Here is a 26,514-nt window from a genome sequence, read left to right as displayed (position 1 = left end):
TCCTGTTGTTTCTGCAAATATGCTGCATTTTCAGATCCCAGCATGTTCCGCCTTGGAGTTTTACTATACTGAGTGATGTTCATAAGAGGGTCAAGCGGAGAGATGGGTTTATATTCTTATTATTTGTATCCATACTCATTTGCACTGCCCAGCTCTGCTATTGGCTTTGAGATAGGTACAGGACTGTATTTTATAGTCGCTGTTAAAGGTTAAAAAATCTAATCTTAAATGTTCCCCTTTCTCTCCAGAGATCATTGACGACCTGACAAATCTGGTAGAAAACACAGATGTAAAGATTCGCAATCAGACAAGACACGTGAAGCTGGTGGACAAGAAGTCTGGTTCCTGCGGTAAGTGTCCTCCACCAACAGATATAAATAGTAAACATCTTGAGATGGGGACAGAAAGTGTTTAAAGGAACAGTAAAGATCAAATTCAGCTTTTATCATTCAGATAGAACATGCAATTGTAAACAAATCTCCAATTTACTTCTGTTTGTAGCCAGCAATCAGCACCCTGCTCCCTGTAGTACAGTGCTGCTCCTCAGCCTGCCTGCTTTTCAGCAAATGTTACCAAAAGAACAAAGCAAATATGATAGCATAAAGAGGAAAGTTGTTTAAAAGGACATGCCTGAATCATAAAAGTTTAACTAAACTGTGTCCACTCTTTTCCTGTAATTTAAGTCTGTAAAGTGTGAGTTTTCTAGTTCCAAAAACTGAAAGTGCACACGACAGGCCTCACAAGCCTAACCTACATATCTGTTGCTAACTGGCTTAAGCAGAGGGTTATATGATAACAGAATAATGCAAGTGTTGCTAACATAATGACCGTGGCTAGTTGTGTCTGCTCTGATAATAAAAAGCCCTGATTGGCTCCTCCAAGTAAGCAGTGTCCAGCAAACAAGGTGTTAATACGTTCTCCTTCTAAGAGGACGCTGGGAATTACAGCCAGAACCTCTGGATCTGCAGTTGAATGTTCTATCCCTGAGCTATATCCCCTTCTCCCTGTTAATGTATTCTAAATGTTTTCACACTCGGCGTGTATGTTCATTCATTGCAAGACAGCAGAAGAATATTGTAACAAAGTGTTTATAGATTTATTTTGCATTACTGACCCTGGATGTATTTAACCACCATGCTCTGATTTGTTATTACTGAGCCTGACCAATTATTTGTTTGACCCCAGCATTCCCACAATGTTGTTAATAAAATCCGTTTTTGATGCCGTGATGGTTTCTTAATGGAAGTAATATTTTACACCTGGATGGTACACTCCCTGAATTGTAAAACAGCTGACATTTGGTTAGCATGATTTGCAAGGTTTCGCTGTCGAAGGACAAAAGCTTTGAACAGTATATTAAAGGGGTAGAAAAGTTGAAATGTTTATGATTCAGATATTGCCTGCAATTTTAAACAACTTTCCAATTTACTTCTATCATTACTTTTGCTTTGTTCTTTTGGTAGCCTTTGTTGAAGGGAAAATCTAGGTGGGATGATAGGACCTTAGGAACTTGAAGGTATATGTCTCTTAAAGTGAAACAATGTTGCAAAGCTAAGTAATTTGCTTTCAAATGTTACGTTTTTCAAACCCACCATGGAACTCATTATGTGAGCCCTATCACGGGGGTCTACCTGGGTAGGACCCAGTTGCCAAGTACTTGCCGATGCGCATGCGTCTGATGTCACACTCAGTCCTACTGCATCTGCAAAGGATCAAAAAACATTTATAATTGCAGTATCAGGACGTCTTCAAGTGAGTAGGAGCTGCATCAGATTAGGTATGTATATATGTCTCCTAGTAATCAGTGAGCAGTCAGTAATTGGTATATACAGTCGTTTACATATTTTATGTCAAAAAGTTTAAATAGATTTCATATTCATTAATAAAAAAGCAGAGATTCATTCTTAAAATACGCAATTATTAGTCAAGTAGGATCCAACAGCACAGCTATTTGATTAATAATAGTGTGTTTTAAATTAATAAATATATCATCTATTATCAAACAGCGCTGTGCTATTGAGTGAAAGTGCCGCCTGCTATAGCCCAGATCGTAGCGGACAGATAATTAAAAGTACGCATGCGCAAATCTAATACTAAGGGCAAGAAGGGATGTCTTCACGGAGTCTGGTGCGCATGCGTTAAACTTGTGACACTACTGCACATGCTTTAGAGAGATAGCACAGTAGATTATAATATTCATGTACAAGTACGATTGGTCGCTTATATTTGAGTTTGAATAGCCAGTTTTCTTGGGCTTACCTGACGTCGCAATGTAAATAAAATTATTACATTTCTACAAAAACCAAGCTTCGTTTTCAGCCAATTTTATTGCTTTCATGTATTTTGTTGATTATATTTTTAGTAGATATTTATAATCGTTCGAATGTGTCTTTTTTGCAACAATGTTGCAATAAACAATGTTGCAAACACCTGTGCCAGATGGCTAAAAACTCATGCACACTCCTGAGCTCACCTAGGATTACTAGGCAAAGTTGATAATAGAAGTTAATTGGAAAGTAGTTTCAATTTAAGTGCTCTACCAATTCATTTCCATCAACATAAATGCATTCTACTGAATGCAAACGCAGGATTACAGTTTCCTTATATGGAAAAGCATTGAGATTTAAATGATAGAATGTATTGATGAAGTTAAAGAGACAGCAAACATTACATTCCCTCTGACGTAGGCTGCACTAAGTGCTCACAGAGTTGTCGTCCAATCACAACCCACACATTAGCGCCATTCAGATAAATGTAGCGCATTCTTATGCTGCTTAAAGCAGCCGACATCGTTATCCAGTGCGCAGCCGACATCGTTATCCAGTGCGCAGCCGACATCGTTATCCAGTGCGCAGCCGACATCGTTATCCAGTGCAGGAGCAAGCTACATGTATCTGAGCTGCGCTAATGAGTGGCTTGTAATTGAAAAACATCTTTGTGACGCACTTTAAAAAAGCAAAACAAAAAACGGTGGTACATTCAGCACAGTTATGGGGGGGTTAAGGGGATAGAAAGGTTAAAATTTGAATGCGCCCATTTTTTCAATATACTTCCATTAGTAAAAATGCTGGTTTTCAGCAGCATACGCACGTATGCTGTGAGGGCCAGTTACCCGCATTGAACCTCAGAATGCTTGCGGTGGGGTGTATTAGGTAGAATTAATTTGTGTGTAGATACATGGGATAGTTTTACAGCGGTGGTGGTAATGACTAACACAGTATCTATTTTATTTATCTTCAAGAGAGTCCAAGATCAGCATCAGTGTGTGAGCCATGCCTGGCACCTGTATACAGCAGATGGCTAGTTTAACCCTTTGTGTCTCAGGTGCCGCAGGCTTTTGCCAGAGTTGTCCACTTACACTGCAGGTCTTTTTTAGCTGGATTTATACTTTTGTTTTGGTAGACTCAGGTTGCCAGGTGTTTGAAAAGCTGCCAGAACTCTGGAGGAATGCTCCCCCCCTCTTCCCAGCTAAGGTTCCCTTCCCCCATCTTTCCCTTTGAATTCTCTGAGCACCATTTTTCTCATACTTTCAATATGAAAACAGAATTGTACAATGCTGGGACTTATTAACCCCGCCAGGGCGTCTTGCCAAACACTAAACCTGCTCGAGTTTGTATTAGGTGTCTGCGTACGGTACATATAGATTAATATAGTAAGTGTTGTTTGCTGCGGCGCGGAGAGACAATGCTAAAGTGTCACAAGAGGGAACCTTAGTGCTAGAGCAATCTGAGAAACCAGGGAAATATAAATGCTTCTGTTGTCAAAGGGTAGTGGATACCTGGATTTGCTTCCGAGCAGAGTTGGAAGATGTTTGTGAAACAAAACTAAAATTGATATTGTTATGTAAACTTTTTTTGTGTCTTTGATGGTGGAAATATCAGTCCAGACATTTATTTTGACAGGAGCATTAGAGTGGAACATTTATGCCTTTGTTCTGGGTTTGTAAGCAGACAAGCTGTGTGTACATATATACATGTATGTAATGTTCACGTGTATCTCTCTGTGTACATTTTAGTAATGTTCATGTGTAACTGCGTGTATGTACCCAGGACATACTTCAAAACAAGAGAAATCTCAATGTATCCTTTCTGGTAAAATATTTTATAAATAAATGTACGTGTATATATATATTTATATATATGTAATGTGTATGTGTATCTCTGTGTACGTGCATACATATATGTAATGTTCACGTGTATTCCTATGTACGTATATGTAATGTTCACGTGTATTCCTGTGTACGTACATACGTATATGCAATGTTCATGTGTATTCCTGTGTACGTATATGTAATGTTCACGTGTATTCCTGTGTACGTATATGTAATGTTCACGTGTATTCCTGTGTACGTACATACGTATATGTAATGTTCATGTGTATTCCTGTGTACGTATATGTAATGTTCATGTGTATTCCTGTGTACGTATATGTAATGTTCACGTGTATTCCTGTGTACGTATATGTAATGTTCACGTGTATTCCTGTGTACGTATATGTAATGTTCACGTGTATTCCTGTGTACGTATATGTAATGTTCACGTGTATTCCTGTGTACGTATATGTAATGTTTATGTGTATTCCTGTGTACGTACATACGTATATGTAATGTTTATATGTAACTCTGTATACATGCATACGTATATGTAATGTTCATGTATATCTCTGTGTACGTACATACGTATATGTAATGTTTATATGTATCTCTGTGTACGTGCACACATATATGTAACGTGTATCTCTGTGTACGTGCATACGTATATGTTATGTTTATATGTATCTCTGTGTACATGCATACATATATGTAATGATTAGGTTTATCCCTGTGTACGTACGTATATGTAATGTTTATGTGTATCTCTGTGTGCGCGCATACATGTGTATCTCTGTGTACATGCATACGTATATGTAATGTTTATGTGTATCTCTGTGTACATGCATACGTATATGTAATGTTTATGTGTATCTCTGTGTACATGCATACATATATGTAATGTTTGTGTATCTCTGTGTACATGCATACATATATGTAATGTTTATGTGTTTCTCTGTGTGCGCGTATACATGTGTATCTGTGTACGTGCATATATATATATTTAATGTTTATGTGTATCTCTGGGAACGTGCATACATATATGTAATGTTTATGTATCTGTGTATGTGCAAACATATATGTAATGTTTATCTCTGTGTACATCCATACATATATGTAATGTGTATTTCTGTGTACGTGCATACATATATGTAACGTTCATGTGTATCTCTGTGTACGTACATTCATATATGTAATGTGTATTTTTGTGTACGTGCATACATATATGTAATGTGTATGTGTATTTTTGTGTACGTGCATACATATATGTAATGTGTATGTGTATTTCTGTGTACGTGCATACATATATTTAATGTTTGTGTATCTCTGTGTACGTGCATACATATATGTAATGTGTATGTGTATTTCTGTGTACGTGCATACATATATGTAACGTTGATGTGTATATCTGTGTATGTACGTACATACATGTATGTAATTTGTATGTATATCTGTGTACATACCTACATATATGTAACGTACATACATGTATGTAATTTGTATGTATATCTGTGTACATACCTACATATATGTAACGTGCATACATGTATGTAATTTGTATGTATATCTGTGTACATACCTACATATATGTAACGTGCATACATGTATGTAATTTGTATGTATATCTGTGTACATACCTACATATATGTAACGTACATACATGTATGTAATTTGTATGTATATCTGTGTACATACCTACATATATGTAACGTGCATACATGTATGTAATTTGTATGTATATCTGTGTACATACCTACATATATGTAACGTACATTCATGTATGTAATTTGTATGTATATCTGTGTACATACCTACATATATGTAACGTACATACATGTATGTAATTTGTATGTATATCTGTGTACATACCTACATATATGTAACGTACATACATGTATGTAATTTGTATGTATATCTGTGTACATACCTACATATATGTAACGTACATACACGTGTGTAATTTGTATGTATATCTGTGTACATACCTACATATATGTAACGTACATACATGTGTGTGTATAATCACTAAATTAAGAAATACTATTCACTACTCAAATTATCTGAAGGGAAAAGCACAACTGACACATAAGACTGAATTGTTTGCTGCTGTCTTTTCTTGCGCTGAACATTTTGAAGGATTTAGGGGAATGTCCACTGCACTTTAGATTTTGTGAAGGGGAAATTATGGTCCAATTGACAATAGACACAAACCACCTAGGGGGCTTCATGTCATGGTGTTTGCCACTTGTAGTCTACAACACTGTTTTGCAAGGATGGCTTTTGTTCCACACTGTTGGCTCCCATTGTTACTCTGGCCTGTGGAGGGCAAGCGTTGCGGAATCTTAAACCTTAACAGTTCATGCTCTTGCTGGCCACACAAGGCTTAAAAAGGAAGGCCACATCTTCCAGTAAGAGGCCAACGTCTTACAACCCTCAAGTAGACAGAGTAACAGAGGGCTAAGTGGATTACGGTCCCAAATTGTTTGGTTTCCTTTCAATGCAGTGAGATGAAGGTCCCTTCTCTGAGATCAAGGTCATAGGCAAGAGGTGGCAGCTCTCAAATGCCAAGACAAAGCAAGCATCACATGAGGCCATTGTCAGACCTCTCCATGGGTGGCCCTTGGCAGGAGACATAAGGATATTGGGATTAGGTTTTCAAATGGATGAGTGCATGGTTCTTAGGGAGACTCCTAGAAGCATCCTAAGGGATGACAAATGTTAGGGAAGCTAGATTAGAAAGCTTAAGTGATGGGTCAGGAAACGCTCTATGACCTGTGCGATCACAGAACATCAGATTTACGCAGATGCCTGCGCTGCTGATCTGTAGTAGTTGGGCAGATCTACAAGTTTCTTTTATCTCATTCATTTATGGTTTGGAAACAGCTGGCTATAAATATAATTTTATATATGACTTATATTGTATTATAGAGTATCAACATTAGAATTAAAGAGCGTACGGTTTACCTATTTGCTTCTCTACTTAAAGGATCATTAAATGCAGTAGAATTGTGTAATCAACAAAAGCATAATAAAAAGACAATGCTAAAGCACTTAGTTGGAATTTCACATGAGTAGTAGATTTTTTTCTGACAAATTTCAGTTAGTTCAGTTTTCCAACCCACTGGATCATGTGACAGTCATCAGCCAATCACAAAATGCATATATGTATATACTGTGAATTCTTGCACATGCTCAGTTGGAGCTGGTGTCTCAGAAAGTACCATATAAAAGGATTATGCATATTATGATAATTGAGTGATTTGGAAAGTTGTCTAAAATGATATGCTCTATCTGAATAATGAAAGTTTAATTTTGACTTAAGTGTTCCTTTAAGGGACATGAAACCCATTTTTTTCTTTATGATTCCAATAGAGCATGTGATTTTAAACAACTTTATAATATACTTCTGTTCTCTTGGTATCCCTTGTTAAAAAGCAGGAACGTAATCTCAGGAGTGTGCACGTGTCTGTGGCACTATATAGCAGCACTAATTCCTGTAGTGCTCCAGATGCCTACTTAGGTATCTGTTCAACACAGAATATCGCGGGAATGAAGCAAATTTGATAATAGAAGAAAATTGGAAAATTTTGTTAAAACAAAATATGCTTTGTCTGAATCGCTAAAGAACACTTTATGTCACTTTATGTCACTTTATGTTAGTCAATATTAGATTTTCATGATTCAAAGAAGGTAAACTTTATGATAAAAAGTACCTCTATCTCTTGGTCTCTTTTGTTAGGTTCTTTCACTAAGAACATACTGAGAATACATTGTTGCAAACACTGTTGTCATATAGTGCTTGGCATGTGCACACTCTTGAGTCTACCTCAGTATGCTCTCAATGAAAGGAGCAAAGTTTCAACACTGGATATCAAAAGAAAGACATAAATCTGATCACAGAATTAAATTGGATACTTTTTTTTATAAGTTAACTCCCTGTCTGGGTCATGAAAGTGTCCCTTTAATGTTAATATTGCAATGCATGCTGGTCATTAGAAATCCATGCCATTGCTAGACCTGTTTGCCTTTTTATTCATGTTGCCGAGGTTTTGTAATGAGCACAAACATCTGCTCACAGCTGCTTCAGAAGACAGCTAAACGCTATTTCACAACTGCACAACACTTTCTTAACCTATGGAAAGATAAAGCTGTTGATCCTGCGAGCGCCGTACACCCCTAGTAATTGTCATAGACCCTTTTATATTCATGCAATATCCTGTCCAAAGGTGACCTCATATCATTAATATTTTCTGCTACTCAGCACTTTGTGATATTCTAGTAAAGAGCCACCATCCATTTGAAGCCCAAAGTGTGGAAGTGCTGTCACATATGTTTTATATCTTTTGACCATTCTACCCAAGGAAAATATAAATGTTGAGGATGATCCTGAATTCTGAAAAAAGTAGCATTGAATGAAAAAAATAACATGCAGACAGGGCCGATAAATGCATAAATATCTATTACGTTTGATAAAAAATAAATTGATATTAAAACTTGCAGGAGGGGAATACTGTGCACGCGCATTTGATTAAGCAAACTGACGATGAAGTAACCCTCTGTATCCAGTTCCCTGGCAGTTAAGGGGTTACCTCCGTGCATCTATACCAGATTAGAGCATCATCTTTCAACTGCATAAAAGGAAAATGAATCTAAATTCTTTGTGCTTTAACATCTTACGCAATGTTTTCAGTTGCTCGTGCCCAGAAGTCTTGCTGCAAGTCAAACAAAAGCTTGGCCTTTCGCTGCAGATCATTGTTTTTTTTAATGCTGTAAGGTTTTATTTGAAAAAAATAAATAAAGCAGGATGATTTCATAGTAGTCACAGCGCCTGGATTGGGGCTGAACCATAATATTTGGGCACTTATCCGCTGGCTCACAGTCCTGAGGTTGAATCTATGACAAGGTCTCAGCTTGCTAAAAGCACGTTTTTAATCCACCGCAGATCTGAGATACCGGGAACTCAGACACAGGTGTATTGTATTGCAATAGAATTTATATAGGTGTTTGGGATTAATTCCGTCGATCATTTAGAACTGGGAAAGGTAACCAGCATCACTGAAAAGAAATGTACAGTTTTTAATGTTTTTTTTATTTGAATTGAAGTGCATGTGAGATGTATATATTTACATCATTATTCATTATATGACATTGTGTCACTCAGCATTACTTATAAAAAATACTAAAGTAACCTTTTTAATACAGCTTTGTAGTTTTCTGGGCTGAACACGCATCACTTATGTTCTTTTAAGGGGACATTACAGAGTATCTGTGTTCATTCCTGGGGAGATATAGCTGAAGGGCTGCCTACCATTGTTTTATGTGAGGCATCACCATAACATACAGGCAACAAAATATGGACCAATAGCAGGTGGTGTAAGAAGAGATTCGTTTTTATTTGTGCCATTTAGGGGGTAAGGTGACTAGAAAGCAGTCAAAGACTTTTTAGGGAGGGTTATGTGGTGTAATGGAATAAGGTATAGAGAGGGTATGCAGTGCAATGGGAGGAATTATAGAGAGGGTATGCGGTGCAATGAGAGGAGTTATAGTGAGGATTATGCAGTGCAATAAGAGGAGTTATAGTGAGGATTATGCAGTGCAATAAGAGGAGTTATAGTGAGGTTTATGCAGTGCAATAAGAGGAGTTATAGTGAGGATTATGCAATGCAATAAGAGGAGTTATAGTGAGGATTATGCAGTGCAATAAGAGGAGTTATAGTGAGGTTTATGCAGTGCAATGAGAGGAGTTATAGTGAGGATTATGCAGTGCAATGAAAGGAGTTATAGTAAGGTTTATGCAGTGCAATGAGAGGAGTTATAGTGAGGATTATGCAGTGCAATGAGAGGAGTTATAGTGAGGATTATGCAGTGCAATGAGAGGAGTTATAGGGAGGGTTATGCAGTGCAATGAGAGGAGTTATAGTGAGGATTATGCAGTGCAATGAGAGGAGTTATAGTGAGGTTTATGCAGTGCAATGAGAGGAGTTATAGTGAGGTTTATGCAGTGCAATAAGAGGATGAGGTTTTTGCAGTGCAATGAGAGGAGTTATAGAGAGGGTATCCGGTGCAATGAGAGGAGTTATAGTGAGGATTATGCAGTGCAATGAGAGGAGTTATAGGGAGGGTTATGCAGTGCAATGAGAGGAGTTATAGTGAGGGTTATGCAGTGCAATAAGAGGAGTTATAGTGAGGTTTATGCAGTGCAATAAGAGGAGTTATAGTGAGGTTTATGCAGTGCAATGAGAGGAGTTATAGGGAGGGTTATACGGTGCAATGAGAGGAGTTATAGTGAGGTTTATGCAGTGCAATGAGAGGAGTTATAGTGAGGATTATGCAGTGCAATGAGAGGAGTTATAGTGAGGATTATGCAGTGCAATGATAGGAGTTATAGTGAGGATTATGCAGTGCAATGAGAGGAGTTATAGTGAGGATTATGCAGTGCAATGAGAGGAGTTATAGGGAGGGTTATGCAGTGCAATGAGAGGAGTTATAGTGAGGTTTATGCAGTGCAATGAGAGGAGTTATAGTGAGGATTATGCAGTGCAATGAGAGGAGTTATAGTGAGGATTATGCAGTGCAATGAGAGGAGTTATAGGGAGGGTTATGCAGTGCAATGAGAGGAGTTATAGTGAGGGTTATGCAGTGCAATAAGAGGAGTTATAGTGAGGTTTATGCAGTGCAATAAGAGGAGTTATAGTGAGGTTTATGCAGTGCAATAAGAGGATTTATAGTGAGGATTATGCAGTGCAATAAGAGGAGTTATAATGAGGTTTATGCAGTGCAATAAGAGGAGTTATAGTGAGGTTTATGCAGTGCAATAAGAGGATTTATAGTGAGGATTATGCAGTGCAATAAGAGGAGTTATAGTGAGGATTATGCAGTGCAATGAGAGGAGTTATATTGAGGATTATGCAGTGCAATGAGAGGAGTTATAGTGAGGATTATGCAGTGCAATGAGAGGAGTTATAGTGAGGGTTATGCAGTGCAATAAAAGGAGTTATAGTGAGGTTTATGCAGTGCAATAAGAGGAGTTATAGTGAGGTTTATGCAGTGCAATAAGAGGAGTTATAGTGAGGATTATGCAGTGCAATAAGAGGAGTTATAATGAGGTTTATGCAGTGCAATAAGAGGAGTTATAGTGAGGATTATGCAGTGCAATAAGAGGAGTTATAGGGAGGGTTATGCAGTGCAATGAGAGGAGTTATAGGGAGGGTTATGCAGTGCAATGAGAGGAGTTATAGTGAGGATTATGCAGTGCAATGAGAGGAGTTATAGTGAGGATTATGCAGTGCAATGAGAGGAGTTATAGTGAGGTTTATGCAGTGCAATGAGAGGAGTTATAGTGAGGATTATGCAGTGCAACGAGAGGAGTTATAGGGAGGGTTATGCAGTGCAATGAGAGGAGTTATAGTGAGGTTTATGCAATGCAATGAGAGGAGTTATAGTGAGGATTATGCAGTGCAATGAGAGGAATTATAGTGAGGTTTATGCAGTGCAATGAGAGGAGTTATAGTGAGGTTTATGCAGTGCAATGAGAGGAGTTATAGTGAGGTTTATGCAGTGCAATGAGAGGAGTTATAGTGAGGTTTATGCAGTGCAATGAGAGGAGTTATAGTGAGGTTTATGCAGTGCAATAAGAGGAGTTATAGTGAGGTTTATGCAGTGCAATAAGAGGAGTTATAGTGAGGATTATTCAGTACAATAAGAGGAGTTATAGTGAGGATTATGCAGTGCAATAAGAGGAGTTATAGTGAGGATTATGCAGTGCAATGAGAGGAGTTATAGTGAGGATTATGCAGTGCAATGAGAGGAGTTATAGTGAGGATTATGCAGTGCAATGAGAGGAGTTATAGTGAGGATTATGCAGTGCAATGAGAGGAGTTATAGTGAGGTTTATGCAGTGCAATAAGAGGAGTTATAGTGAGGATTATGCAATGCAATAAGAGGAGTTATAGTGAGGATTATGCAGTGCAATAAGAGGAGTTATAGTGAGGTTTATGCAGTGCAATGAGAGGAGTTATAGTGAGGATTATGCAGTGCAATGAAAGGAGTTATAGTAAGGTTTATGCAGTGCAATGAGAGGAGTTATAGTGAGGATTATGCAGTGCAATGAGAGGAGTTATAGTGAGGATTATGCAGTGCAATGAGAGGAGTTATAGGGAGGGTTATGCAGTGCAATGAGAGGAGTTATAGTGAGGATTATGCAGTGCAATGAGAGGAGTTATAGTGAGGTTTATGCAGTGCAATGAGAGGAGTTATAGTGAGGTTTATGCAGTGCAATAAGAGGATGAGGTTTATGCAGTGCAATGAGAGGAGTTATAGAGAGGGTATGCGGTGCAATGAGAGGAGTTATAGTGAGGATTATGCAGTGCAATGAGAGGAGTTATAGGGAGGGTTATGCAGTGCAATGAGAGGAGTTATAGTGAGGGTTATGCAGTGCAATAAGAGGAGTTATAGTGAGGTTTATGCAGTGCAATAAGAGGAGTTATAGTGAGGTTTATGCAGTGCAATGAGAGGAGTTATAGGGAGGGTTATACGGTGCAATGAGAGGAGTTATAGTGAGGTTTATGCAGTGCAATGAGAGGAGTTATAGTGAGGATTATGCAGTGCAATGAGAGGAGTTATAGTGAGGATTATGCAGTGCAATGAGAGGAGTTATAGTGAGGATTATGCAGTGCAATGAGAGGAGTTATAGTGAGGATTATGCAGTGCAATGAGAGGAGTTATAGGGAGGGTTATGCAGTGCAATGAGAGGAGTTATAGTGAGGATTATGCAGTGCAATGAGAGGAGTTATAGTGAGGATTATGCAGTGCAATGAGAGGAGTTATAGGGAGGGTTATGCAGTGCAATGAGAGGAGTTATAGTGAGGGTTATGCAGTGCAATAAGAGGAGTTATAGTGAGGTTTATGCAGTGCAATAAGAGGAGTTATAGTGAGGTTTATGCAGTGCAATAAGAGGATTTATAGTGAGGATTATGCAGTGCAATAAGAGGAGTTATAATGAGGTTTATGCAGTGCAATAAGAGGAGTTATAGTGAGGTTTATGCAGTGCAATAAGAGGATTTATAGTGAGGATTATGCAGTGCAATAAGAGGAGTTATAGTGAGGATTATGCAGTGCAATGAGAGGAGTTATATTGAGGATTATGCAGTGCAATGAGAGGAGTTATAGTGAGGATTATGCAGTGCAATGAGAGGAGTTATAGTGAGGGTTATGCAGTGCAATAAGAGGAGTTATAGTGAGGTTTATGCAGTGCAATAAGAGGAGTTATAGTGAGGTTTATGCAGTGCAATAAGAGGAGTTATAGTGAGGATTATGCAGTGCAATAAGAGGAGTTATAATGAGGTTTATGCAGTGCAATAAGAGGAGTTATAGTGAGGATTATGCAGTGCAATAAGAGGAGTTATAGGGAGGGTTATGCAGTGCAATGAGAGGAGTTATAGGGAGGGTTATGCAGTGCAATGAGAGGAGTTATAGTGAGGATTATGCAGTGCAATGAGAGGAGTTATAGTGAGGTTTATGCAGTGCAATAAGAGGAGTTATAGTGAGGATTATGCAGTGCAACGAGAGGAGTTATAGGGAGGGTTATGCAGTGCAATGAGAGGAGTTATAGTGAGGTTTATGCAATGCAATGAGAGGAGTTATAGTGAGGATTATGCAGTGCAATGAGAGGAATTATAGTGAGGTTTATGTAGTGCAATGAGAGGAGTTATAGTGAGGTTTATGCAGTGCAATGAGAGGAGTTATAGCGAGGTTTATGCAGTGCAATGAGAGGAGTTATAGTGAGGTTTATGCAGTGCAATGAGAGGAGTTATAGGGAGGTTTATGCAGTGCAATAAGAGGAGTTATAGTGAGGTTTATGCAGTGCAATAAGAGGAGTTATAGTGAGGATTATTCAGTACAATAAGAGGAGTTATAGTGAGGATTATGCAGTGCAATAAGAGGAGTTATAGTGAGGATTATGCAGTGCAATGAGAGGAGTTATAGTGAGGATTATGCAGTGCAATGAGAGGAGTTATCGTGAGGATTATGCAGTGCAATGAGAGGAGTTATAGTGAGGGTTATGCAGTGCAATAAGAGGAGTTATAGTGAGGTTTATGCAGTGCAATAAGAGGAGTTATAGTGAGGTTTATGCAGTGCAATAAGAGGAGTTATAGTGAGGATTATGCAGTGCAATAAGAGGAGTTATAATGAGGTTTATGCAGTGCAATAAGAGGAGTTATAGTGAGGATTATGCAGTGCAATAAGAGGAGTTATAGTGAGGATTATGCAGTGCAATGAGAGGAGTTATAGGGAGGGTTATGCAGTGCAATGAGAGGAGTTATAGTGAGGTTTATGCAATGCAATAAGAGGAGTTATAGTGAGGTTTATGCAGTGCAATAAGAGGAGTTATAGTGAGGTTTATGCAGTGCAATAAGAGGAGTTATAGTGAGGATTATGCAGTGCAATAAGAGGAGTTATAATGAGGTTTATGCAGTGCAATGAGAGGAGTTATAGTGAGGTTTATGCAGTGCAATAAGAGGAGTTATAGTGAGGATTATGCAGTGCAATGAGAGGAGTTATAGGGAGGGTTATGCAGTGCAATGAGAGGAGTTATAGTGAGGTTTATGCAATGCAATAAGAGGAGTTATAGTGAGGATTATGCAGTGCAATGAGAGGAGTTATAGTGAGGTTTATGCAATGCAATGAGAGGAGTTATAGTGAGGATTATGCAGTGCAATGAGAGGAATTATAGTGAGGTTTATGCAATGCAATGAGAGGAGTTATAGTGAGGATTATGCAGTGCAATGAGAGGAGTTATAGGGAGGGTTATGCAGTGCAATGAGAGGAGTTATAGTGAGGTTTATGCAGTGCAATGAGAGGAGTTATAGTGAGGATTATGCAGTGCAATGAGAGGAGTTATAGTGAGGTTTATGCAGTGCAATGAGAGGAGTTATAGTGAGGTTTATGCAGTGCAATAAGAGGAGTTATAGTGAGGTTTATGCAGTGCAATGAGAGGAGTTATAGTGAGGTTTATGCAGTGCAATGAGAGGAGTTATAGGGAGGTTTATGCAGTGCAATAAGAGGAGTTATAGTGAGGTTTATGCAGTGCAATGAGAGGAGTTATAGGGAGGTTTATGCAGTGCAATGAGAGGAGTTATAGGGAGGGTTATACGGTGCAATGAGAGGAGTTATAGTGAGGATTATGCAGTGCAATGAGAGGAGTTATAGTGAGGATTATGCAGTGCAATGAGAGGAGTTATAGTGAGGATTATGCAGTGCAATGAGAGGAGTTATAGGGAGGGTTATGCAGTGCAATGAGAGGAGTTATAGTGAGGGTTATGCAGTGCAATGAGAGGAGTTATAGTGAGGTTTATGCAGTGCAATAAGAGGAGTTATAGTGAGGATTATGCAGTGCAATGAGAGGAGTTATAGTGAGGATTATGCAGTGCAATGAGAGGAGTTATAGGGAGGGTTATGCAGTGCAATGAGAGGAGTTATAGTGAGGATTATGCAGTGCAATGAGAGGAGTTATAGTGAGGTTTATGCAGTGCAATAAGAGGAGTTATAGTGAGGTTTATGCAGTGCAATAAGAGGAGTTATATTGAGGATTATGCAGTGCAATAAGAGGAGTTATAATGAGGTTTATGCAGTGCAATAAGCGGAGTTATAGTGAGGATTATGCAGTGCAATAAGAGGAGTTATAGGGAGGGTTATGCAGTGCAATGAGAGGAGTTATAGGGAGGGTTATGCAGTGCAATGAGAGGAGTTATAGTGAGGATTATGCAGTGCAATGAGAGGAGTTATAGTGAGGTTTATGCAGTGCAATAAGAGGAGTTATAGTGAGGATTATGCAGTGCAACGAGAGGAGTTATAGGGAGGGTTATGCAGTGCAACGAGAGGAGTTATAGTGAGGTTTATGCAATGCAATAAGAGGAGTTATAGTGAGGATTATGCAGTGCAATGAGAGGAATTATAGTGAGGTTTATGCAGTGCAATGAGAGGAGTTATAGTGAGGGTTATGCAGTGCAATAAGAGGAGTTATAGTGAGGTTTATGCAGTGCAATAAGAGGAGTTATAGTGAGGATTATGCAGTGCAATGAGAGGAGTTATAGTGAGGATTATGCAGTGCAATGAGAGGAGTTATAGGGAGGGTTATGCAGTGCAATGAGAGGAGTTATAGTGAGGATTATGCAGTGCAATGAGAGGAGTTATAGTGAGGTTTATGCAGTGCAATAAGAGGAGTTATAGTGAGGTTTATGCAGTGCAATAAGAGGAGTTATATTGAGGATTATGCAGTGCAATAAGAGGAGTTATAATGAGGTTTATGCAGTGCAATAAGCGGAGTTATAGTGATTATTATGCAGTGCAATAAGAGGAGTTATAGGGAGGGTTATGCAGTGCAATGAGAGGAGTTATAGGGAGGGTTATGCAGTGCAATGAGAGGAGTTATAGTGAGGATTATGCAGTGCAATGAGAGGAGTTATAGTGAGGTTTATGCAGTGCAATAAGAGGAGTTATAGTGAGGATTATGCAGTGCAACGAGAGGAGTTATAGGGAGGGTTATGCAGTGCAACGAGAGGAGTTATAGTGAGGTTTATGCAATGCAATGAGAGGAGTTATAGTGAGGATTATGCAGTGCAATGAGAGGAGTTATAGTGAGGTTTATGCAGTGCAATGAGAGGAGTTATAGTGAGGTTTATGCAGTGCAATGAGAGGAGTTATAGTGAGGTTTATGCAGTGCAATGAGAGGAGTTATAGTGAGGTTTATGCAGTGCAATGAGAGGAATTATAGGGAGGTTTATGCAGTGCAATAAGATGAGTTATAGGGAGGTTTATGCAGTGCAATGAGAGGAGTTATAGTGAGGTTTATGCAGTGCAATGAGAGGAGTTATAGGGAGGATTATGCAGTGCAATAAGAGGAGTTATAATGAGGTTTATTCAGTGCAATAAGCGGAGTTATAGTCAGGTTTATGCAGTGCAATAAGAGGAGTTATAGTGAGGTTTATGCAGTGCAATGAGAGGAGTTATAGTGAGGATTATGCAGTGCAATGAGAGGAGTTATAGTGAGGTTTATGCAGTGCAATGAGAGGAGTTATAGTGAGGTTTATGCAGTGCAATAAGAGGAGTTATAGTGAGGTTTATGCAGTGCAATGAGAGGAGTTATAGTGAGGTTTATGCAGTGCAATGAGAGGAGTTATAGGGAGGTTTATGCAGTGCAATAAGAGGAGTTATAGTGAGTTTTATGCAGTGCAATGAGAGGAGTTATAGTGAGGATTATGCAGTGCAATAAGAGGAGTTATAGTGATGTTTATGCAGTGCAATGAAAGGAGCTATAAGAGAGGGTTATGCGGTGTAATGAGAGGAGCTATAGAGAGGGTTATTAGATGCAATGAGAGGAGCTATAGAGAGGGTTATGCGGTGCAATGAGAGGAGCTATAGAGAGGGTTATGTGGTGCAATGAGAGGAGCTATAGAGAGGGTTATGCGGTGTAATGAGAGGAGCTATAGAGAGGGTTATGCGGTGCAATGAGAGGAGCTATAGAGAGGGTTATGCGGTGCAATGACAGGAGCTATAAGAGAGGGTTATGCGGTGTAATGAGAGTAGCTATAGAGAGGGTTATGCGGTGCAATGAGAGGAGCTATAGAGAGGGTTATGCGGTGCAATGACAGGAGCTATAAGAGAGGGTTATGCGGTGTAATGAGAGTAGCTATAGAGAGGGTTATGTGGTGCAATGAGAGGAGCTATAGAGAGGGTTATGTGGTGTAATGAGAAGAGCTATAGAGAGGGTTATGCGGTGCAATAAGAGGAGTTATAGTGAGGTTTATGCAGGGCAATGAGAGGAGTTATTGGGAGGGTTATGTGGTGCAATGAGAGGAGTTATAGGGAGGGTTATGCGGTGCAATGAGTGGAGCTATAAGAGAGGGTTATGCGTTGTAATGAGAGGAGCTATAGAGAGGGTTATGTGGTGCAATGAGAGGAGCTATAGAGAGGGATATGCGGTGCAATGAGAGGAGTTATAGTGAGGATTATGCAGTGCAATGAGAGGAGTTATAGTGAGGTTTATGCAGTGCAATAAGAGGAGTTATAGTGAGGATTATGCAGTGCAATGAGAGGAGTTATAGTGAGGATTATGCAGTGCAATGATAGGAGTTATAGTGAGGATTATGCAGTGCAATGAGAGGAGTTATAGTGAGGATTATGCAGTGCAATGAGAGGAGTTATAGGGAGGGTTATGCAGTGCAATGAGAGGAGTTATAGTGAGGATTATGCAGTGCAATGAGAGGAGTTATAGTGAGGATTATGCAGTGCAATGAGAGGAGTTATAGTGAGGATTATGCAGTGCAATGAGAGGAGTTATAGGGAGGGTTATGCAGTGCAATGAGAGGAGTTATAGTGAGGGTTATGCAGTGCAATAAGAGGAGTTATAGTGAGGTTTATGCAGTGCAATAAGAGGAGTTATAGTGAGGTTTATGCAGTGCAATAAGAGGATTTATAGTGAGGATTATGCAGTGCAATAAGAGGAGTTATAATGAGGTTTATGCAGTGCAATAAGAGGAGTTATAGTGAGGTTTATGCAGTGCAATAAGAGGATTTATAGTGAGGATTATGCAGTGCAATAAGAGGAGTTATAGTGAGGATTATGCAGTGCAATGAGAGGAGTTATATTGAGGATTATGCAGTGCAATGAGAGGAGTTATAGTGAGGATTATGCAGTGCAATGAGAGGAGTTATAGTGAGGGTTATGCAGTGCAATAAAAGGAGTTATAGTGAGGTTTATGCAGTGCAATAAGAGGAGTTATAGTGAGGTTTATGCAGTGCAATAAGAGGAGTTATAGTGAGGATTATGCAGTGCAATAAGAGGAGTTATAATGAGGTTTATGCAGTGCAATAAGAGGAGTTATAGTGAGGATTATGCAGTGCAATAAGAGGAGTTATAGGGAGGGTTATGCAGTGCAATGAGAGGAGTTATAGGGAGGGTTATGCAGTGCAATGAGAGGAGTTATAGTGAGGATTATGCAGTGCAATGAGAGGAGTTATAGTGAGGATTATGCAGTGCAATGAGAGGAGTTATAGTGAGGTTTATGCAGTGCAATGAGAGGAGTTATAGTGAGGATTATGCAGTGCAACGAGAGGAGTTATAGGGAGGGTTATGCAGTGCAATGAGAGGAGTTATAGTGAGGTTTATGCAATGCAATGAGAGGAGTTATAGTGAGGATTATGCAGTGCAATGAGAGGAATTATAGTGAGGTTTATGCAGTGCAATGAGAGGAGTTATAGTGAGGTTTATGCAGTGCAATGAGAGGAGTTATAGTGAGGTTTATGCAGTGCAATGAGAGGAGTTATAGTGAGGTTTATGCAGTGCAATGAGAGGAGTTATAGGGAGGTTTATGCAGTGCAATAAGAGGAGTTATAGTGAGGTTTATGCAGTGCAATAAGAGGAGTTATAGTGAGGATTATTCAGTACAATAAGAGGAGTTATAGTGAGGATTATGCAGTGCAATAAGAGGAGTTATAGTGAGGATTATGCAGTGCAATGAGAGGAGTTATAGTGAGGATTATGCAGTGCAATGAGAGGAGTTATAGTGAGGATTATGCAGTGCAATGAGAGGAGTTATAGTGAGGATTATGCAGTGCAATGAGAGGAGTTATAGTGAGGTTTATGCAGTGCAATAAGAGGAGTTATAGTGAGGATTATGCAATGCAATAAGAGGAGTTATAGTGAGGATTATGCAGTGCAATAAGAGGAGTTATAGTGAGGTTTATGCAGTGCAATGAGAGGAGTTATAGTGAGGATTATGCAGTGCAATGAAAGGAGTTATAGTAAGGTTTATGCAGTGCAATGAGAGGAGTTATAGTGAGGATTATGCAGTGCAATGAGAGGAGTTATAGTGAGGATTATGCAGTGCAATGAGAGGAGTTATAGGGAGGGTTATGCAGTGCAATGAGAGGAGTTATAGTGAGGATTATGCAGTGCAATGAGAGGAGTTATAGTGAGGTTTATGCAGTGCAATGAGAGGAGTTATAGTGAGGTTTATGCAGTGCAATAAGAGGATGAGGTTTATGCAGTGCAATGAGAGGAGTTATAGAGAGGGTATGCGGTGCAATGAGAGGAGTTATAGTGAGGATTATGCAGTGCAATGAGAGGAGTTATAGGGAGGGTTATGCAGTGCAATGAGAGGAGTTATAGTGAGGGTTATGCAGTGCAATAAGAGGAGTTATAGTGAGGTTTATGCAGTGCAATAAGAGGAGTTATAGTGAGGTTTATGCAGTGCAATGAGAGGAGTTATAGGGAGGGTTATACGGTGCAATGAGAGGAGTTATAGTGAGGTTTATGCAGTGCAATGAGAGGAGTTATAGTGAGGATTATGCAGTGCAATGAGAGGAGTTATAGTGAGGATTATGCAGTGCAATGAGAGGAGTTATAGTGAGGATTATGCAGTGCAATGAGAGGAGTTATAGTGAGGATTATGCAGTGCAATGAGAGGAGTTATAGGGAGGGTTATGCAGTGCAATGAGAGGAGTTATAGTGAGGATTATGCAGTGCAATGAGAGGAGTTATAGTGAGGATTATGCAGTGCAATGAGAGGAGTTATAGGGAGGGTTATGCAGTGCAATGAGAGGAGTTATAGTGAGGGTTATGCAGTGCAATAAGAGGAGTTATAGTGAGGTTTATGCAGTGCAATGAGAGGAGTTATAGTGAGGTTTATGCAGTGCAATAAGAGGATTTATAGTGAGGATTATGCAGTGCAATAAGAGGAGTTATAATGAGGTTTATGCAGTGCAATAAGAGGAGTTATAGTGAGGTTTATGCAGTGCAATAAGAGGATTTATAGTGAGGATTATGCAGTGCAATAAGAGGAGTTATAGTGAGGATTATGCAGTGCAATGAGAGGAGTTATAGTGAGGATTATGCAGTGCAATGAGAGGAGTTATAGTGAGGATTATGCAGTGCAATGAGAGGAGTTATAGTGAGGGTTATGCAGTGCAATAAGAGGAGTTATAGTGAGGTTTATGCAGTGCAATAAGAGGAGTTATAGTGAGGTTTATGCAGTGCAATAAGAGGAGTTATAGTGAGGATTATGCAGTGCAATAAGAGGAGTTATAATGAGGTTTATGCAGTGCAATAAGAGGAGTTATAGTGAGGATTATGCAGTGCAATAAGAGGAGTTATAGGGAGGGTTATGCAGTGCAATGAGAGGAGTTATAGGGAGGGTTATGCAGTGCAATGAGAGGAGTTATAGTGAGGATTATGCAGTGCAATGAGAGGAGTTATAGTGAGGTTTATGCAGTGCAATAAGAGGAGTTATAGTGAGGATTATGCAGTGCAACGAGAGGAGTTATAGGGAGGGTTATGCAGTGCAATGAGAGGAGTTATAGTGAGGTTTATGCAATGCAATGAGAGGAGTTATAGTGAGGATTATGCAGTGCAATGAGAGGAATTATAGTGAGGTTTATGTAGTGCAATGAGAGGAGTTATAGTGAGGTTTATGCAGTGCAATGAGAGGAGTTATAGCGAGGTTTATGCAGTGCAATGAGAGGAGTTATAGTGAGGTTTATGCAGTGCAATGAGAGGAGTTATAGGGAGGTTTATGCAGTGCAATAAGAGGAGTTATAGTGAGGTTTATGCAGTGCAATAAGAGGAGTTATAGTGAGGATTATTCAGTACAATAAGAGGAGTTATAGTGAGGATTATGCAGTGCAATAAGAGGAGTTATAGTGAGGATTATGCAGTGCAATGAGAGGAGTTATAGTGAGGATTATGCAGTGCAATGAGAGGAGTTATAGTGAGGATTATGCAGTGCAATGAGAGGAGTTATAGTGAGGGTTATGCAGTGCAATAAGAGGAGTTATAGTGAGGTTTATGCAGTGCAATAAGAGGAGTTATAGTGAGGTTTATGCAGTGCAATAAGAGGAGTTATAGTGAGGATTATGCAGTGCAATAAGAGGAGTTATAGTGAGGTTTATGCAGTGCAATAAGAGGAGTTATAGTGAGGATTATGCAGTGCAATAAGAGGAGTTATAGTGAGGATTATGCAGTGCAATGAGAGGAGTTATAGGGAGGGTTATGCAGTGCAATGAGAGGAGTTATAGTGAGGTTTATGCAGTGCAATAAGAGGAGTTATAGTGAGGTTTATGCAGTGCAATAAGAGGAGTTATAGTGAGGTTTATGCAGTGCAATAAGAGGAGTTATAGTGAGGATTATGCAGTGCAATAAGAGGAGTTATAATGAGGTTTATGCAGTGCAATGAGAGGAGTTATAGTGAGGTTTATGCAGTGCAATAAGAGGAGTTATAGTGAGGATTATGCAGTGCAATGAGAGGAGTTATAGGGAGGGTTATGCAGTGCAATGAGAGGAGTTATAGTGAGGTTTATGCAATGCAATAAGAGGAGTTATAGTGAGGATTATGCAGTGCAATGAGAGGAGTTATAGTGAGGTTTATGCAATGCAATGAGAGGAGTTATAGTGAGGATTATGCAGTGCAATGAGAGGAATTATAGTGAGGTTTATGCAATGCAATGAGAGGAGTTATAGTGAGGATTATGCAGTGCAATGAGAGGAGTTATAGGGAGGGTTATGCAGTGCAATGAGAGGAGTTATAGTGAGGTTTATGCAGTGCAATGAGAGGAGTTATAGTGAGGATTATGCAGTGCAATGAGAGGAGTTATAGTGAGGTTTATGCAGTGCAATGAGAGGAGTTATAGTGAGGTTTATGCAGTGCAATAAGAGGAGTTATAGTGAGGTTTATGCAGTGCAATGAGAGGAGTTATAGTGAGGTTTATGCAGTGCAATGAGAGGAGTTATAGGGAGGTTTATGCAGTGCAATAAGAGGAGTTATAGTGAGGTTTATGCAGTGCAATGAGAGGAGTTATAGGGAGGTTTATGCAGTGCAATGAGAGGAGTTATAGGGAGGGTTATACGGTGCAATGAGAGGAGTTATAGTGAGGATTATGCAGTGCAATGAGAGGAGTTATAGTGAGGATTATGCAGTGCAATGAGAGGAGTTATAGTGAGGATTATGCAGTGCAATGAGAGGAGTTATAGGGAGGGTTATGCAGTGCAATGAGAGGAGTTATAGTGAGGGTTATGCAGTGCAATGAGAGGAGTTATAGTGAGGTTTATGCAGTGCAATAAGAGGAGTTATAGTGAGGATTATGCAGTGCAATGAGAGGAGTTATAGTGAGGATTATGCAGTGCAATGAGAGGAGTTATAGGGAGGGTTATGCAGTGCAATGAGAGGAGTTATAGTGAGGATTATGCAGTGCAATGAGAGGAGTTATAGTGAGGTTTATGCAGTGCAATAAGAGGAGTTATAGTGAGGTTTATGCAGTGCAATAAGAGGAGTTATATTGAGGATTATGCAGTGCAATAAGAGGAGTTATAATGAGGTTTATGCAGTGCAATAAGAGGAGTTATAGTGAGGATTATGCAGTGCAATAAGAGGAGTTATAGGGAGGGTTATGCAGTGCAATGAGAGGAGTTATAGGGAGGGTTATGCAGTGCAATGAGAGGAGTTATAGTGAGGATTATGCAGTGCAATGAGAGGAGTTATAGTGAGGTTTATGCAGTGCAATAAGAGGAGTTATAGTGAGGATTATGCAGTGCAACGAGAGGAGTTATAGGGAGGGTTATGCAGTGCAACGAGAGGAGTTATAGTGAGGTTTATGCAATGCAATAAGAGGAGTTATAGTGAGGATTATGCAGTGCAATGAGAGGAATTATAGTGAGGTTTATGCAGTGCAATGAGAGGAGTTATAGTGAGGGTTATGCAGTGCAATAAGAGGAGTTATAGTGAGGTTTATGCAGTGCAATAAGAGGAGTTATAGTGAGGATTATGCAGTGCAATGAGAGGAGTTATAGTGAGGATTATGCAGTGCAATGAGAGGAGTTATAGGGAGGGTTATGCAGTGCAATGAGAGGAGTTATAGTGAGGATTATGCAGTGCAATGAGAGGAGTTATAGTGAGGTTTATGCAGTGCAATAAGAGGAGTTATAGTGAGGTTTATGCAGTGCAATAAGAGGAGTTATATTGAGGATTATGCAGTGCAATAAGAGGAGTTATAATGAGGTTTATGCAGTGCAATAAGCGGAGTTATAGTGATTATTATGCAGTGCAATAAGAGGAGTTATAGGGAGGGTTATGCAGTGCAATGAGAGGAGTTATAGGGAGGGTTATGCAGTGCAATGAGAGGAGTTATAGTGAGGATTATGCAGTGCAATGAGAGGAGTTATAGTGAGGTTTATGCAGTGCAATAAGAGGAGTTATAGTGAGGATTATGCAGTGCAACGAGAGGAGTTATAGGGAGGGTTATGCAGTGCAACGAGAGGAGTTATAGTGAGGTTTATGCAATGCAATGAGAGGAGTTATAGTGAGGATTATGCAGTGCAATGAGAGGAATTATAGTGAGGTTTATGCAGTGCAATGAGAGGAGTTATAGTGAGGTTTATGCAGTGCAATGAGAGGAGTTATAGTGAGGTTTATGCAGTGCAATGAGAGGAGTTATAGTGAGGTTTATGCAGTGCAATGAGAGGAATTATAGGGAGGTTTATGCAGTGCAATAAGATGAGTTATAGGGAGGTTTATGCAGTGCAATGAGAGGAGTTATAGTGAGGTTTATGCAGTGCAATGAGAGGAGTTATAGGGAGGATTATGCAGTGCAATAAGAGGAGTTATAATGAGGTTTATTCAGTGCAATAAGCGGAGTTATAGTCAGGTTTATGCAGTGCAATAAGAGGAGTTATAGTGAGGTTTATGCAGTGCAATGAGAGGAGTTATAGTGAGGATTATGCAGTGCAATGAGAGGAGTTATAGTGAGGTTTATGCAGTGCAATGAGAGGAGTTATAGTGAGGTTTATGCAGTGCAATAAGAGGAGTTATAGTGAGGTTTATGCAGTGCAATGAGAGGAGTTATAGTGAGGTTTATGCAGTGCAATGAGAGGAGTTATAGGGAGGTTTATGCAGTGCAATAAGAGGAGTTATAGTGAGTTTTATGCAGTGCAATGAGAGGAGTTATAGTGAGGATTATGCAGTGCAATAAGAGGAGTTATAGTGATGTTTATGCAGTGCAATGAAAGGAGCTATAAGAGAGGGTTATGCGGTGTAATGAGAGGAGCTATAGAGAGGGTTATTAGATGCAATGAGAGGAGCTATAGAGAGGGTTATGCGGTGCAATGAGAGGAGCTATAGAGAGGGTTATGTGGTGCAATGAGAGGAGCTATAGAGAGGGTTATGCGGTGTAATGAGAGGAGCTATAGAGAGGGTTATGCGGTGCAATGAGAGGAGCTATAGAGAGGGTTATGCGGTGCAATGACAGGAGCTATAAGAGAGGGTTATGCGGTGTAATGAGAGTAGCTATAGAGAGGGTTATGCGGTGCAATGAGAGGAGCTATAGAGAGGGTTATGCGGTGCAATGACAGGAGCTATAAGAGAGGGTTATGCGGTGTAATGAGAGTAGCTATAGAGAGGGTTATGTGGTGCAATGAGAGGAGCTATAGAGAGGGTTATGTGGTGTAATGAGAAGAGCTATAGAGAGGGTTATGCGGTGCAATAAGAGGAGTTATAGTGAGGTTTATGCAGGGCAATGAGAGGAGTTATTGGGAGGGTTATGTGGTGCAATGAGAGGAGTTATAGGGAGGGTTATGCGGTGCAATGAGTGGAGCTATAAGAGAGGGTTATGCGTTGTAATGAGAGGAGCTATAGAGAGGGTTATGTGGTGCAATGAGAGGAGCTATAGAGAGGGATATGCGGTGCAATGAGAGGAGTTATAGTGAGGATTATGCAGTGCAATGAGAGGAGTTATAGTGAGGTTTATGCAGTGCAATAAGAGGAGTTATAGTGAGGTTTATACAGTGCAATAAGAGGAGTTATATTGAGGATTATGCAGTGCAATAAGAGGAGTTATAATGAGGTTTATGCAGTGCAATAAGCGGAGTTATAGTGAGGATTATGCAGTGCAATAAGAGGAGTTATAGGGAGGGTTATGCAGTGCAATGAGAGGAGTTATAGGGAGGGTTATGCAGTGCAATGAGAGGAGTTATAGTGAGGATTATGCAGTGCAATGAGAGGAGTTATAGTGAGGTTTATGCAGTGCAATAAGAGGAGTTATAGTGAGGATTATGCAGTGCAACGAGAGGAGTTATAGGGAGGGTTATGCAGTGCAATGAGAGGAGTTATAGTGAGGTTTATGCAATGCAATGAGAGGAGTTATAGTGAGGATTATGCAGTGCAATGAGAGGAGCTATAGAGAGGGTTATGCGGTGCAATGACAGGAGCTATAAGAGAGGGTTATGCGGTGTAATGAGAGTAGCTATAGAGAGGGTTATGTGGTGCAATGAGAGGAGCTATAGAGAGGGTTATGTGGTGTAATGAGAAGAGCTATAGAGAGGGTTATGCGGTGCAATAAGAGGAGTTATAGTGAGGTTTATGCAGGGCAATGAGAGGAGT

The 26,514-nt window shown here is 39.7% G+C and overlaps 1 protein-coding gene across 1 annotated transcript in view; it reads left to right on the top strand.

Moving 5' to 3' along the window:
• The window catches only part of STX8 (syntaxin 8), an 848,919-nt gene that overhangs the window by 695,915 nt on the left and 126,490 nt on the right, over positions 1 to 26,514 (top strand). Inside the window, exon 7 of the mRNA XM_053710039.1 lies at positions 249 to 350. Coding sequence (XP_053566014.1) covers positions 249 to 350 — 102 coding nt within the window. The remainder of the gene's footprint in view (positions 1 to 248; positions 351 to 26,514) is intronic.

This window comes from Bombina bombina, chromosome 1, assembly GCF_027579735.1.
Source record: "Bombina bombina isolate aBomBom1 chromosome 1, aBomBom1.pri, whole genome shotgun sequence".
Taxonomy (NCBI): Eukaryota; Metazoa; Chordata; class Amphibia; order Anura; family Bombinatoridae; genus Bombina; species Bombina bombina.
This window is presented reverse-complemented; position numbering and strand designations above follow the sequence as displayed.